Raw genomic sequence first — 17,225 nt, 5'->3', positions numbered from 1 at the left:
CCAATCAAACGATTGCTTCGCGTTCGCTTCGAGGTTTCCGCGGTTGATGTTTTGCAGTTTTGACAGCCGCATTGTGGAATCTCGTTCGTGCTGTGTATATAATTAAAGATGATCGACATATCGTTTGCCTGCTAGAGTTTGTAATGCGTAACTAGACACGTACGGCACACGTACGGCGACGCAAATATACGAACCCTCAGTGGCGAAACACCGGTGCGCCGCTGGGAGTGTCTTCGTGTGTATATAACTTTGCGCTTCCAGATATAAGTCAGTACCAACAGGACTAACACCATTCACAACTAACACCTCTGTGAGCTCTTCACGCATGCTGTACTCGCTTCGCTCACGGCGAGCACCTTGTCGGATGGTGGCAGTGTACACACAACATGGATTACGAGGGAAACAGGTACGTATACCCATAGGTGTACCTTGCTTGCATTATTCGCGAGTTGTTGACACCCCCGCGCCCAATCTCTATTCAAATTTGACAGGGCGATTCCGTGAGGAATTACTCAAGCTTTGCATTTCTAAGACGTAGTAACCATCAGACGTATAACAGAAGTACTTCAAAAAACGTTTGTTCTAAATTCTTCTCTAGTGCATTGTCAACTACTTCTGCAGGGTGCACTTGAACAACAGTTACAACATCAAGTTTTTCTCTAAGTCCACCTTGCTTTGACCACGGGTAAGGACCTCTTCCAAATTTGGTGATGGCTGCACCGTTTTTCCATGCCCTTCCCCTTGGAGCTACAGGCAGTTGTGTGAGCCACGACAAACAGGCGGCAATGGGCGGAGAAAGGAAGTGTGAAAACCTTCCGAAGATGTTTAAAAAAAAGTAAGATTCTGAAAGTGACTAGTGTCAGCTTACAGTTACTTTCTTAGGAAGGGTACTTACTTACAATTAATTACAATTAGTATTACAAATTAGAGTGCTTTGCAAGTTGTGCATAGCTTCTTGACTCTCTATTGGCATGATAATGATGCAGCCACAAATTGTTAGTGTACAATTACGAGTTCTTAAAATGTTCACACTTGTCAAGCTATGCAGCAGTGATTTCGTTGAAGGCCGATAGGACAAATTCAAAGAGAAAAGTGCGGTTGCGGTTGTAGCACTGTGAGGAACAAAAAGAAATGCCAGTTTATTGTTATAAAGGTAATGCCTACCAGATCACGTATAAACCTTGTCTGTGTAAACCTCACACTTCAGGAACACTGAAATTTCACACATGCAGTACTTAGTTGCTCAAATGCATTTTGTGTTGCTATTTCCTTCACATGCAGAGTGACTTCACTGAGTGACATGCCATAAGTGGATGTATCATTTATTGTGATAGTGAAGTATTGAAGCAGTAGTATGCCGTAGATGCTGTTGGAAAATTGATGCATGCTGAAATCAAAAGAGGGCATTAATAGGGTCTATAAATATTTCTGCAGCACTCAAGCAGATTGTCACTACAGCAACAACTTTCATTATGGCAGTCAAAATGCACGTATCAAATAAAAATAAGACAGATGCAACTGCACTGCATGGGTTTTAGCCAAGCAGCATTGTAAGAAGCATTCTTCTTGCTGTGCCATGTCTGTGTAAAAATGTGGGGGGAGCCTGAAAAGGGCATTTTTTAATATCTGTTGCGGAAGGCCTCGGAGTGGCGAGCACAGGTGGTTGGCAGCATTCCCCTCTTGAATTCTGGAACCTATGCAAGACATTGTTGGTTAAAAGAAATTGTTGGTAACTGCTCAGATGACATGCATATTCAAGCAACTCAGTCTGTCGTCGTAACATAATCACCTTACCTGCAGTCTGTCATCATTACCAACACACATTTTTGAGCACTTCCCCACAAAATCTGCGATGAACGGCAGTAGCTAAGTAACGCAACTGTATAGTATCACTGAAGCTGCCCCAACAGTTTCCTTGTAGTACTACTGCATGCATTGTCGATGCCATATTTTGGTGGCTCACATAATGGGTTCGTCTATTGATACATGAGTGTGTGTCACTCAGTGAAATGGAGCATCATGTATTCTGTTACGGAACTTGTGCACCTAAAACAACACGTGGTATTCCAGTGTACAAATATTTCTGCATGCTGCAGTACTGAGGTATATTGCATTAGCTGTTGCAGTGATACTAAGGCTTGTATCGAACAAGAAGGACAGCACACAGATAAGGAAGTGAGCAAAATGCTCTGTATAGGCTCAGCTGGGTTTTTCCTGCAGTGCTGTCTCCACGTAAAAATGTGGGGTGGCCCTGAAAAGGGCCTTTTTGTAGTCGTGATGCTGGTGGTAAGTCTCTGGGAGGAAATCCACAGAGCTTGGCAGTACCCGGTACTTCACTTATGGAATCTACGTGAAAAAGATTCAATGAGATACACTGAATGCACTGAATTTTCATTTTTTCTTTGTTTCACCTTACCTGGCTCTGTGCTGTTCCACAGCTTCTGCAAGATTTGGTTTCTCGCCGTACCTCGATGCACGAGCTGGATGCACTTCAACATTCAGAGCTTGCTTGGCCAGCTTGAATGTTGGGTATCTCTGGATGAGCGCCAAGACTCCTTCGGTCAGCTCCCGTGCATAGTCTACACAGGAACAATAAAGGGTTTATGCGCTACATGGCATACTGTAGTTCTTTATAGATATGGTATAAGGAAGCTTAATTTTCTTGTCATCTTGCTTTAGTAAGCTGACAAGAAAATTGCGTATGTGTCGCTCAAATTCAATTAGGCATGCCTTACAACTCTATCGTAAAGCTGTTTAGTTGCAAAGTACTGTAGCAAATGTATGTCATGAAGGGCTCCACTTGACTCACAGTAAATAATACAAATGCAATCTACACAGAGCATCATGCACCATATTACCAGCTCGTGCTGCTTAGGAAGCTTGTGAAGCTTACCATATGTAGCGGCTTCCATCACGGGGACAGTAACACAATACTTCTTGGTTTTAGATGCCTTGAGTCGGTAGGCCTTAGAGCCGCCTCTCACGCACTGTGCACGGACTGCATTTTCATTGTGATGGAGAACAGCTATACATGTTCTGCAAAAAGAGAGCATGCAATGTAACCAAGACCAATAGCATGCTAAACAAAAGCCCACAAAGCCCAAGCACATATTACCTTGCACGCATTCACTCATCTGAGTAGCATACAGACTTCGAGATGAAGTGTATCAGAACACTGTGGAAGGCCTCCAGCCCGAATGTCTGTTCTTTGTAGGAGAGCTTCGGGATATCCTTGAGAAGGGCTGGTGCCATGAGAATGTCATCAGCTTGAAGTAGGTCTCGCTGCCTGTGAGATGAAACTGTTTATGTCTAAAAATTCTTTTTCTGGCCTTTGGTTGTCTCACCCTCATGTAGCTATTGCCGAGGTGGTGATACGGGGCCATGATAACACAATGGATACAGCGAGTTGTCGTGTTCATGAACATCCACGATGTGGTTCACCATGGACATCCACTTAGCGAAGCACAGCTCCCCATCATCTCCACTTGTCTTAGGACACCAATAAGCATGCCGCACGATGCTCTCAATCCACAGTTGCACTGCTTGATGCTTTGCTGTGCGACCGAGAGCAAGGAGCTTCTTTTTGATGCCTATTGTGAGGATGGACTTAAGTGCTACACATAATGATCGTTTCATTTCCTCGCCTACCTTTAACAACGTGCTAAACATCAAATCGATGTTTTCTATGAGGGCACAAATCCCTCATCATTGCCTTGATGCCAATATGTCTGTCGGTGACAAGTGTGTCCACCACCATGTCATACGCTTCTAGGTATGCCAGGCACCTCTGTAGACCTTCTTTCTCCATGGCATTACTGCTAGTCACTTCAGTTTCCTGTTTTATAGGTATGTTTGTATAGTACATCTACATGTCTAAGCAAGTGCACTTGGCTAGGATGTGCTTTTCTGGATAACTTGCCTTGACTAGCTCAAAGTGGACGATCTTGGTGGAGATTGCATCCATCACTGTGTACGTCCCGTACAGTGCAGTGTGACCTGGCGAGTCACATCTGGCATCGCCAGCTAGTGTAAGAGGGCATGGTCTCAATTGCTCCATCAGGTCTCTTTGTTTCGCCTGATACACCTACAAGTACAAACTGAAGTGTACGATTGCAACTGATAAGCGTAAGACCGCAACTGTTATGTGCATGTTGTGCTTGCTTTTTGAAGGCACTCATAGATGATGATGACTGCATGATACAACTTTGTTACATGGGTGTTCGTTACATCGAGGTTTAACCTGGTTTGTTTTTGCTTTGACCCTTATTTGTCTTTAACCTGATCAGCCCTGCTGAGATGCACTGGGGACAGAAACTACTTGCAAAAAGCATGTAAGAACATACTTCTCTGAGAGCAGGAAATAAGTAGTACTTCTGCGTCCTGAAGTACTGAGACCTTGACAATGTTCGAATGTTCATGAAGTGGATCATCCACAGTAACTGCTCGATGTTTGCGCCAGAGAAGAGGATGCCAGCACATAATAGGATGTTTCCCAGGGGCCGGTTTTTCACCCATGGCTGGCTGTACCATGTCCTCTTCCACCCACCGGTACAGGTAGTTGTGGCTGTGACACATGTGCCCTCCACAGAGAAACTTGTGCTTGTGTCATTCTTTAGTCATGCAGAGCACAGCGAAAGGATCTCCAACAGGCAGGACTCTGCTGCAATAAGCATTTGCTCATCTGCCTTGTCCCTGAAAAATTCACAAAATTTTACGAAACACAGAAAGAATTGCTAAATACGTATGTGGAACAGTAGCCCTGCAGAACGCACCTCAAAATACCTTGATCTATAATTTTTGGAGTCCTGAACTAGTATTGGAAAATGGAAAGTGGTATATCTCGCCTTTTCGCCAAATAGGTGAGGTATACTTTTGTGACACTGCAGTATACCGATTTACCCTATGAAAAAAGTTTTCTAGATTGTATACAGCTTGTAAACAAGAACATAGAATGAGAGCATTAATCCTGAATAGAGAGTGTATACAGCATTTATCTGGCTTCAATGTGGTTCCTTTCAATAATTGGTGATAGAAACAGATACAAACTGGATAGCAAATTTGAATAGAAGCTGGAAACGATACTTTATAGAAACTAGAAACAATATTTAGTAGGAATTGGAGAGCATATTACAAGTAGTATACAATATGAATAGAATCTAGTGTGATTTTCGATACCGCTTCGACAACTGGTTGACTACGCATTGCTTGCGCCGCCTAGCCAATGGCAGTAGCTCGATGATATTCTTTTGTATTTCAAAAACCAGGAACTTTCCATTTCCGGTGGCGCAGCGGTAACGTGTGCGCTTGGAGACTGGGAGGTCCGCGGTTCGAATCCGCGGGCCGGCTGTGCCGTCTGGGGTTTTTCCTGGGTTTCCCTCAGATGTGTAATAGGCGTATGCCGGCACAGTTCCCCCGAAGTCGGCCCATGGACGCAGCTATCCTCCCCCCGAGCGGATTCCGCTCGGTCTTCCACTTCACCCTTTCCTCTCCTCCTCTCCACCACCTTTCCCTTCCCGAGAAACATGCCGCCTAATCAGGCAGGCAGACCTCTCGGGTTCCTCCCAACGACACTCCTCCTCCTCTTTTACCGCCCCATCCCACTCCAAACCGAAAAAAAAAAAAAAACGGAAGAGAAAAGAAAAGAAACCGAAGAATACGCAAATTAAACAGAAACAAGAGGGAACCACTTATATGTATTGGCATCATCGTGGAAGACCAGCGGGAACCACAAGAGGGAACCACTTGTGTGACGTGTTTGCAGAGGAACAGATACTGGTAGAACACACAACGAAATGCCTAGGCCACATGTGGAGCCTTCCTAGCTCGAGATGCAACCACACGGGTGAGGAGAGCACGCATAGATTGTTATTTCGGTAGCGAATAACAGTCACTAAGAATATTTCCTCCAACTGGTTAATATATTACTGCATTAAAGACTGTGTTTATTACTCAAATTACTCGAACTAACCCAGCACAATCTCCACACCAAATTAATGTGGTGCTGCACGTAGCGCATGCATGGAGCCAGCCCCGTACTATACGATTAGCTACTGCTATCAGTGAGTTGCACTTGGTTTAAACGATGGTATAGACAGATGAAATAGGTACAAAAATGGTATTCCGCCCTGGTTTACCTTTTTTATACATACGCTTTTTATACCTTTTCCCCTGACAGTGTAGAAGCAGCAGTTCTTCAAGTGCAACATTAAAAAGTACTAAACGGTAAATGTTCACGTTGCCTGAAGTCATAAGTCACAATATTGCTATTAGCATTTGTATCCATGTTCATATATGCACATATCACATGTATTAGTTGTTCTTCAAATGTACAGCAAAAAACAAATAACACATGTCCGTAAATAAGATCTTTCGGGGCAGCTAGTATTAGCTCTATAGATGATGATGATGATGATTGCAGTTTTTATGGCGCATGAGCAACTAGACTATAATGCGCCAAAACTGTGATGTGTGTGGAAAGGTAAAACTAACTGTTCAATTAAAACCGAATTATCTCAGAATTTGAGATGTAAACTACGGTAAAAGAGAAAGTCATTCACACTTTAGGACATTTAAATAGCCGATATCTCTAAAAAAGTTGAAAATTCTCATGTAGGGTAAAAGCGGTTCATCCCCAAGCAATAGAGCAGGGTGAAAAGGCACATGATATTGGTAAAATTCTTTAAAATGGCGACGACGGTGATTTTCCTGTAATGGGCACGTAATGAGTAGGTGGAGTACGGTCAGCTGTACCCCACAATGCATGCATTCTGGTGGCTCTTCGCCACGCAACAAAAAACCGTGTGTCAGATGTGTATGACCAAGCCTTAAACGACTTAAAATGATACCCTGTAAGCGGTTTTCGACACTACAATAGGAGTATTCGATTGACTGCTTAATGAGCCTAAGCTTATTTTGATGCTGGGTGTCCCAGTGTTGCTGCCATGTGCTGTTTATTTTCATCCTCAAGACCCTGCGAAGGTCCTGAGAAGGGACATCAAATGAGCTAATGTAAGAGGAAAGCGCGGCTGTCGCAGCAGCATCTGCATGTTCATTCCCGGGTATCCCAACATGGCTGGGTACCCAACAGAAGGACAATCGAAGACCTTTGCTCAATGCTTTGTTCACTAAGTATTGTGCAGTCACGACCATGTGGTTCTTTTGTTTGTGTAAGCTACAGATAGCTTGGAGGGAGCTGAGGGAGTCACTGTAGATAAGTGAAGATTGAATGTGCTGTTCCAGAGTATGGTTAACCGCCAAGATAATTGCATAGACCTCAGCACTAAATATTGATACAAGGTTCATGAATCGACAGGATTTTGTACACGATCCTGTTACCATTGCACAGGAAACAGCAGTAGGAATTTTCGAGCCATCTGTATAAAAAGCTGTATGCTCTCCAAAAGTACCAACAAGGTACATGAACTCCTGTTGGAGAACACACGGAGGAGTATCCTCTTTCCTATATTTCGTCAGGAAGGAGTTGGATTGTGGAGGTGGCGGCCATGGGGGAACTCCTTCTCCAACTGCGAGAACTGGAGTGTGATACTCAGGAAATTCACAAGCGTCGATCCTCTGTGACAGTCGCATGCTGAAAGGAGGGACAACACTGGGTTTGCTAAGAAAAAGCAGTTTGAACCGCGTTTCCTTCACACAAGACAAAGTTTTATGGCTCGGATTGCCTCTCACTCTGAGTGCATAGGATATTGAAAGGTACGTCCTACGTCTCTCCAAAGACCACTCATTGCCTTCAACATAAAGGCTTTCAACTGGTGTCGTGCGGAAAGCGCCAATTATCAAACGCAGCGCTTGATGATGCAACGGATGAAGTATTTTTAGTACAGATTGGCGGGCAGATCCATAGACAATTGAAGCGTAATCCAGTCTAGAGCGTACTGTGGAAATATAAATCTTGTGTAATGTGTCTCGATCTGCTCCCCAGGATCTGTGAGATAGTATCTTTAGGAGGTTCAGAGACTTCATGCATTTGGCCTTAAGATTTTTAATATGTGGTAGAAAGGTAAGCTTACTGTCAAAGGTAACCCCAAGAAATTTGTGTTCGGATGTTACCGGGACATCGCGACCACCCGGATTTAAAGACGGTGGTGGGAGCATTCCTCTCACCCTCGAAAACAGGACTGACACAGTTTTTTCAGCCGAGAATTTAAACCCGTTTTCAGATGACCACTTGTTGAGCGTATTTATTGCTAGCTGCACTTGTCTTTCGCATATTGTCAAGTTTGCAGAAGAACAAGATATTTGTATGTCATCTACATAGAGAGAATACGATATCGAAGGTGGGATGGCGTATGCCACCGAGTTGATTTTGACTAAAAATAAAGTAACACTGAGAACAGATAGGACGAGACAACACAGTGCCCAGCCGGACCATGAATTTTTTTCTGTTTTGAAGAAAATCAGCAATGCATCTAAGTAGGCGTCCCCTTATGCCGAAAGAATAGATGTCCTGAAGAATACCATACCTCCATGCAGTGTCATACGCCTTTTCTAAATCAAAAAAGACAGATAAACAGTGCTGCCTTCTAACAAACGCCTCAGGGATGGTCGTTTCTAAACGAATGAGATGATCCATTGTGGAACGCCCCACCCTGAAACCACATTGCAGTGTTGATAGACATTTGTTTTCCTCAAGAAAATGGACAAGGCGACCATTGACCATTCGTTCAAAGGTCTTGCCTATACAGCTCGTTAGAGCGATGGGTCTGTAACTGCTCGGACAAGATGGTTCTTTGCCAGGTTTTAGAAGTGGAATAACTGTAGCGATTTTCCAAGATGATGGTAATGCCCCTTCTACCCACACCCGATTAAAAAAGTGTAACAAAATTGCCTTTGACTCGTCCGACAGATGGTGAAGCATAGGGTACATGACATTATCTGGGCCAGGTGCAGTCGCCTTTGTAGAGGATAAAGCTCGCAGAAGCTCCACCGTACTGAACGGCTGGTTATATGAATGGTCATCGCCACCATTCATTCTAATTTTCTGTTTCTCGGCAATGTTTTTAAGTTTAAGGAAGTCTGCACTATAATGCGAAGGACCTGAAATGCTCTCAAAGTGTTCACTAAGCACATTTGCCTGTTCTTGTAGGCTTTCACATGAGCGGCCATTGATTTGCAGCAAGGGAATGCAAAAATTTGTGTATTCACCTTTAATTTTTCTGAGCCTGTCCCAAACCACCTTGGATGGGGTATCGCGGGATAAAGATGATACGAAGTTTTGCCAAGAGGACCGCTTGGCTTGTTTCCTTGTCCATCTGGCTTTTGCTCTTGCTCTTTTGAAGAGCAGAAGATTTGGGTAGTGGGGTACCTCCGAAATCTATTCCATGCACGGTTTTGAAGTTTTCTAGTCTCCTCACACTCACTCGTCCACCACGGCTTTGGTCGTCGCGGTAGATGGTGAGACGTTTGCGGTATGAATTGAGTAGCTGCTTGTTGGATGATGTTTGTGATTAAGTTACTAGCTTCCTCAATCCTTATCTCATCAAAAGGAATTAAGGATAGGTCACAATTTTCTGAAAACTTTCCCCAGTCAGCATGTTCAAGTTTCCATCTGGGAGGTCGAGTGGATAAAGAATTTACAGTGTGCAAAAATTTCATAACCTCAGGGAAATGGTCACTCCCGTGAGGGTTATCCTCTACAGTCCACATCTTGAAAAAGGGACGGACTACAGAAGCTAAGATCCAAAGAGGAAAAGGATTGTGTCGCGGTATGTACATAGGTATGTACACCTGTGTTCAGTAGACAAAGCACTGATGACAATAGAATCCTTTCTAACATCTTTCCTCGGGGATCAACTCTGGCACCACCCCAAAGGGGGTTATGAGCATTAAAACCACCAGCAAGAATAAAAGGAGATGGAAGCTGGCCACACAAGTTTTCAATGTGTGTTTGCGTAATTGCTGTTGCAAGTGGGAGATAAATCGAACATATTGTTAAAATTCTATCGAGGCAAATTTGTACTGCAACAGCTTCCAGATCTGTCACCAAAGGGACCTCTTTTGCTGGAACAGCCCCACGGGTAATGATGGCTACTCCACCGGATGCACGGGTTGTGTCAGTTCGATCTTTCCGGAAAATGTTATACCTTCGGAATGGATTTTGTGTATGTGCATTTAGGTATGTTTCTTGGACACAAAAGCATATTGCATTGTACTTTTCAAAAAGATCATGAATATCGTCCAAGTTGGAAAGCAACCCACGACAATTCCATTGGAGGATTGTGTGGCCCATCAGAAGTACAGAACTGAGAAACGTGCGTACAATAATTTGTTATGTCGACGAGAAAGAAGGATTTCCATTTCCCATGTCTCCTAGGTCTTACTCCTCTGGGGAGGAGTAATCCTTGGCTTCCGGGGTTTTCTTCTGGCCTCCGCCAAATCCTTCTCCGATAACTCGGGGAGAGAACCACTCCTCGAGAGGTTTCCTCGTGCGGGTGTCAGAAATGGTGAGCTCGTGCTCCCCAAGGAGAGCTCCGAGCTCGAATCATCATCACACTCCATAGAGCCCGCCTCCATGGAGGGTGATGACGAGGGTAGGACTGCTGTCGCAGTCACTACCGTAGTTTCATCTTGGGGCTTCTTATTTACACCATCTTCACTTGCTGATAGTTGGTTACTATGAGGAACATCTGTTTGCGTGTGTACAGTTACCATCTTTGGTTTCTGTTGAAGCACTGCCGAGAAGGATCTCTGTGTGATGAAAGGGGATACTCTTTTCCTTGCTTCGGGGTAACTGATGTTTTCAATAACCTTGATACGTAAAATCTCCTTTTCTAATTTCCATTTAGGGCAGGATCTGGAGTAAGAGGGGTGATCATTAGTGCAGTTCACACAACAATCAGGCCCTCTACACTCTTTCGTATCATGGCCCTGCTGGCCACAACGAGCACAGCACGACGACCCACGGCAGGCATCAGCAGCGTGCCCAAAACGGTTGCACTTAAAGCAACGAAGAGGGTTTGTGATATACGGACGGACCTCCGCAGACAAATATCCAACTTTCAATTTATCAGGCAGTGAAGGACGATCGAAAGTAAGGACAACATTTCTGGTGGTAATATATTCATTGTTTTTGCTTATCTTAAGCTTTCGAACATCGATTACTGCCTGCTCCTTTAGGTTTTCAAGGATCTCCTCTACTGCGACATCGATCAGCTCAGCAACAGCTATCACACCACGACACGTATTCAAGGTCTTATGCAAGGAAGCACATATGGGGATACCAAGCATTTCTCGGGCGTTCAGTATCTTTTTGCAGTCTGTCTCTGATGTGCATTTGATGAGAAGGTCACCAGATCGCAGTTTCTTGATTTCGGTGATGTGGTTGGAGAGGGAAGACACCGCTTTCTCAATAAAGAAGGGCGACATTCTCCCAAGTGGTGTACTTTTTTCTTCTTCCGGAGAAGTAGCCGACAAGACTATGTATTTCGACAGAAAAAATTGAGCATTAGATTTTGAGACATCGGTCCGGGGGCGTTTGCCGCCCCCGATCGGAAGGGAAGAGAAGTGTTTAACCATACAGGTTTGTTGAAACGAGTATTCCAAAGAGTCGCCCGTACTTCATACTCATACATACGGGAAGGCCCCGGAGTTTTGACAACCCATCGGCCGGGGCTTGACCAAGACCCCGACCGCCACCATTCAAGGCTTCTACCCTTCACCTTAAATCCCCTCGGCACAGTACGGTTAACACCTTGGGACTGGGGGCTGGGGTCCGTGGTGGCGCCACTCACCAAACACCAGCCGAAGCCGGTGCCCCCTGCGGGGTATTAGCTCTATAGAGACTGTATAGAAAATGTATACATTCTAGAGTCTGAATCCTGTATAGAAACTGTGTGGAGTTTACCAGTTAAAAACCCTATACAGCTTCTATCTATTTCCTATGCACAAGATTGACACTAGACACGATATATAGATTCTCTATAGGTCCTGTATAGAAACTAGAAAATCATTTTCATAAGGGTAGGCTTCTACAAAAATATAAGATACTATATTTCAAGCTGCATCCTCCAACACTCCTGTTCCGCGTACATCTTCTACGTGCACATATATATTTAAAAACATCTCTGATGGTCATGCAGCCACTTTGGATCATGCTGCGTGGAATGGCCCAGTTCCATTTTGAAAGCTCTTTGCAGCGATAACCTTTCATTAACATAACATTACATTTCATTTGCGCACTTGAATACATCACTGTACATATATACGAGGTGTGTGCTCTAGAGCCATATGCTTGTGCGTAATGCGATAACTATTTGACGGACAAACTTCTGCTGCCAATCAATAAAATTACATGTAGACTTCTCTGGCATAAATTATCTACTGTGTCGCAGTGGAAGTCTGTCTGCCAAGTAGCTATCGTGTCAAGAGAGAAAATATGAATACACTGAAATATACAGCGGCGTGAAGTACTGACAAACTGATGAAAGAGTGGTGATGTGTTGTCACTGTCAGTCTCAGCAAGCAAAGGAGCTATAAGTGCCACGAAGAGTGCACAGTTGTACACATGCCATGTCAGATGTAATACTCTTAAAATAGCTGTTTAATTCCATGTGAGCCAATACAAGAAGATACGAAGGCAGAAAAATAGGCGATGTCAAGTTGCCGGTGATGAGTAGATCAAAGAGTGATATTAAACGGTAGGAGCAACTCATTTATTTACACATGGTAACGAGACTTTCGTGCACGAGACTGCACTTCAGGTTACCAGGTAACCTGAAGAAGTGCAGTCTCGTGCACGAAAGTCTTGTAACGATGTGTAAATAAATAAGTCTTGTTACCATGTGTAAATAAATAAGTTGCTCCTACCGTTTAATATCACACTTTGAGCCAATACAACTCAAGGAGTAACCACACCGAGCTTGATAGCCGTGAGGAAAGTGTCTTAATTTACTGAAGTGTGCCACAAATCCTGTGTATGTAATGCCTCTCAGGACCTCATCCATAGTAAGCCACACGCATACTCACGTTTGGCTAGTCCGGGAAGATTGCACAGATCTGTGTCTGGGGGTTATCTGCTCTTCCCTGTAAAATGGCACATGACACAGTTAAACAGTATAAAAGTGGGACTGTGGTACCAATGGGGAAAAGTGTTAACCCCGCGAAATGTCCTAAGTTACCACAGTAGCATCTATCATAGGGAAACTATGTAAGTAAAAATCACATTTCTAATATGCCAAATGTCTGGTGCAACTGTGTGGAGGTGTATACAGCTACACTCTCCATCCTAGCTCGCACATCAATTCTAAACATTACTGTTATTATACCTGCGTGAGAACGCCAACAAATTTCTGAACTTACTCATCAGTGCCGCTCTCACTAGTATCGGAGAGGTGAAAGGTGACGTCCCTTGGGTCATGCGAGCTGCACATTAGAAAGCATCAAATATGACCGACAAGTAACAAAAGTTACGTTATGCCTGTTATAGACACATGCATGTGACTGCTTTGTTGCATATCTGCATAGATACCGTTGAGACTCCTGGGTTGTGTCAAGTTGTGGAGGAAGGGGAGTGGAACACCTGGCGTCCGAGAAACCGCTACTTGATGCCACAGTTGTGTCATGAAGTGATGCTTCCGTATCGACTGCCACCACTCCTGTTGTCGTCACATACTTGCCACTAACCACTTGGGCGATGAGTTTGTCTGAGGTCAGCGAAAGTGTACTTGAAGGGGGAAGTGTCAGGCCTGTCTGAGTTGAGGCGTTAGAATTGGGTAGGAACGTCTGATTTCCTGTTAGGAAAGCAATATTATCTGATCCCAACTCACAAGCACCACAAGCAAATATCAATGGGTGTGACAGAATAAATCAAGGGTACCAATGGTGCACGTGGGGACTGCAGTTTGTGCTGCCTGTGCACTTGTTTTGGCCTTTCACATCGTTGCTGGTATGGCACAAGTGTGTAGAGAAACCCGCCCTGGCTCACAGTTTGGTAGGGCACCAAGGGGACTAAACCAAGACCGTCCAGTGGTACGACTGAGTCTACACAGAAAAAGACAGCAATACATGCAACATGGGTTCACTCCAAGATGTTTAAGCCCGGCGTGTTTTAGTTTCCTTACCTCCTGAAACACCCTTTGTTTGCACACCCGGAACTGAAGCGGTGGTCTCTACATATGCTTCCTCCATCACCTCAGGATCTATCAACACGTACGGACACAAACATCAAAGAAACGACTAACGCTAACAGCAGAATGTCCGTACCTGCCATCATCAGACATCAGAAACGGAGGTGTTCGGAAGCGCTACCTGAAAGTCAAAGAACGCAAACACCGTTCGTCTTATCATAATCGGGAAGCTACTAAGGTTATATTTGCTGTACGTTATTAACATAAGATGCGCGGAATGATAAAGATGGTCGTCACAGCGCCCACTTTCAGTCTTTTCCTTTTCGGCGGTACATCGAATCTCTCTCACTGCCCAGGTACGTCACTGCCCAGGTACGCTTCGTCGCAAAAGTGGTCCGAACACACGCGAAACAAAGTGTTTACTTTGGTCCCTTGGGGTTGGTGACACGCCATTGCAATTTCCCACTTTCGTTTCGTCTATTCGTCACAAGGATGGTAAAAGGCAACGTCCCGGTTTCTCGCCGAAGTATTGCTGCAGCTGGGCGCACTGCAGCGATTGCCGCCGGGCATTGTAACGCAATTCCACTTGCAGCAACGGAGAAACGAGGTTCAAACTTTTTTTAGAGCCGAACAGGTCAGAAGTACACGAACATGAAAGCCACAAAAGCTGTCTGCACGGGTATGCAGACGACGATTTCACACGACCAATCAGAGAGGATTCTGTCCCACATCGTATGGAGCTGTTGTTGCCAGATGATTTTCGCCTCGGAAGTACGGGGCGATGATAGTTAAAATTTAATTTCTGGACAACGATGCCGATTTTTAAAGAAATTTCTCGCAGGCCTACATTTTAAAGTATGTGCAATGTGGCGTTCACCAAAGCAGCGTTCTATAGGCTACTATCCCTAAGCCGATATCGGGACAACGGAGCATAGCGCGTATACGGGACAAACGCCGTTGGAAAGAGCACATTGAGACCATTGCCGCGACCGTGTGGCAGCAACGGAAACTTTTTTTCTTTTTTTTTTTGTGGAAAAAGCCGCCGGTCCCATGTATTGGGTACTGTAAACGCGGAAACCTGTCTCTCCAGAACCGCTAAAGGATGAGAAATGTGGTAAAGTTTGCCAGGTGCGCCGCTTCGAAAACAGTACCATAGCCTGCTATATTTGAGAATGCCTGTTCAACGACGCCGAGATCAAAGAGCACCGCCCGACCACCCCGTTTCCGGCGCGCGCCAGAAGAGGCGCTGCATCCCCAGGATGCCACGCTACGATTGCCGTGCACTTCTATGAGCGACGTTGCGTGACGAAACTAATTTTATGTGGCATATTCTCGATATTTTAGTCCTGCAACGCAAACTAGACTGATGATAATTAGTTGAGAAATCGATAAATAGAAGAGAGAAAAAAAAAAACGTTACGTTATTTGCGAGGCTGTTTAGTGATGAAAGGCGCAAACGTCGGAGCCGCAAAAAACCTGCATTTTCCGGCTGCAGAAGGTTTTACGTCGAATTGTAGCAGACGATATGAACCAGGGAGGATATGTAAACATGCCTGCTGTATTGTGACTAGGGAGTGACAAGAACTGATTATGACGGTGATGATCCCGACACCTGAGGGAGTTTCACCAATGCACAGATCATCATCGTGCAGCGGTGTAGATTATACACACAGAGTGTGCAACGCGAAAAACGACAATGCCTGCAAACAAAACACAGACAAATGATTGATTCTGTCGTATATATTCGGGTTATACCAGGGGAATGAACGTGTAGTATATTTCTATTGTTGGGAAAAACTCACGTGACCTCTGACGTCGGGCCAATCGTTGGGCCTCGGTAGAGTATTTTTGTGCTTTGTTTTATTTTGTCTCCCTGGGTGACGGGTGACGTAAAGTGACGCTGCCGAGGCGTTCTTTTTCTCTTTCCCCTCTGTTGCACAAGGTGCTTTATTTTTCGGGATTGGTATTTCCAAATCACACATATGCAGTCTTTGTATCTGCGCCAAACACAAACTTCACATGAACATTGTTTCTGAAGTTCGAGTAATATGCCGAAGCAACTTCGCAGTCACTGTTAGCTGATATGTCTCACGTGGAAGATTTCACAGTAGACCAGTAAACCACTGCACAGGCACACATTCACAAATCCAGCATGACAGAAAACATGTCCATATCCCTTTGCTGCTTGTGTAGTGTCACATGTCAAGGCTGACCCGTCACAAAGGAACCCGTGCAGCTGCTAAGCCAAAAGATGATGTTCCAACCACTCCGAGTGGCATATCCATTCTATTGCGTCCATGCAGATGCTTTTCTGAAGCAGATATGAGTTGAGCAGTACCTAGTTGATACCTGAGCAAGAAAGACCAGAACAGGGATCAGAAAACGTGAAAACTAAAAATTCTACCATCCGAAATGTTGCGTATATGCTACAGGTGCTCTCTTATGCTATGCTACGCTAAGCGGCAGAATGGAATAGGAACTGACTTACCAGCCATCGAGTGGAAAAACACAGTATTGATCCTTCTTGAATCGTCGCGCCAAGCAAGCGAAGCAGACCTGCCTTCCACTTATCTATCACTGAATTTACTTGCAGAAGTATCCAAGATGATCCGAGTTTTGCAGAGTCGGTATCGACGGGCACTAAAAACCATCCAAAGCGGTACCGGCAAAGATGCTTTGCGTGCGTCCCTGCTGCACGATATTTCGAAACTTTACGGCGAGCTGCTCAGGCACCCCAGACACGGCGGTGCCGGCTTCCCCGCGCCACGAAAAGGTTATAATTTCAAACCGACCAATGAGCGCTCGCATACGAGGGGAGCGGTCGCAGGAGCCAATGGGATGCTCTCGGTAGAGAACTCGCGCTTCGACGTAAAAATTTTGACGTTTCATGACGTTTGATGACGCGAAAGGCTCGCAGCGCCTCACTTTAGTCCGCAAAGGAACTCGCGAGTTTCATCCCCTTGGTTATACTCTGCCCTGCTTGTTATCACATTTCTTCGTCGTTTAGTGCCTTCCGTGAGAGTGGCTTGGAGGCTATGTCGTTCTTGTCAGTTACTCCTAGAGCAAAATTTATGAACAGTGCTAGAGAAAACTTGGTAAGCAGCACTTCCAGATCCTGCCGGTGATGTCCAAGAACTGAGCATT

General features: G+C 44.8%; 2 protein-coding genes across 2 annotated transcripts; both read right to left on the bottom strand.

Moving 5' to 3' along the window:
* Positions 1–2,333: 2,333 nt before the first annotated feature.
* LOC135389483 (uncharacterized) lies at positions 2,334–3,636 on the bottom strand. Its single transcript, XM_064619525.1, has 5 exons — positions 3,401–3,636; positions 3,152–3,286; positions 2,894–3,036; positions 2,417–2,579; positions 2,334–2,346 (listed from the first exon to the last, which is right to left on the bottom strand). Exons 1-5 carry the CDS (start codon positions 3,634–3,636, stop codon positions 2,334–2,336), a joined length of 690 nt encoding a protein of 229 aa, XP_064475595.1.
* A 6,690-nt stretch (positions 3,637–10,326) lies between these two features.
* On the bottom strand, positions 10,327–11,382 carry LOC135389482 (uncharacterized). The gene has a single exon (XM_064619524.1). The coding sequence runs from the start codon at positions 11,380–11,382 to the stop codon at positions 10,327–10,329; it is 1,056 nt and encodes a 351-aa protein (XP_064475594.1).
* Positions 11,383–17,225: the final 5,843 nt, after the last annotated feature.

The sequence above is a fragment of the Ornithodoros turicata genome, chromosome 3 (genome assembly GCF_037126465.1).
Source record: "Ornithodoros turicata isolate Travis chromosome 3, ASM3712646v1, whole genome shotgun sequence".
Taxonomy (NCBI): Eukaryota; Metazoa; Arthropoda; class Arachnida; order Ixodida; family Argasidae; genus Ornithodoros; species Ornithodoros turicata.
The sequence above is the reverse complement of the archived record's forward strand: the minus strand, read 5'-3'. Positions and strand labels throughout refer to the sequence as shown.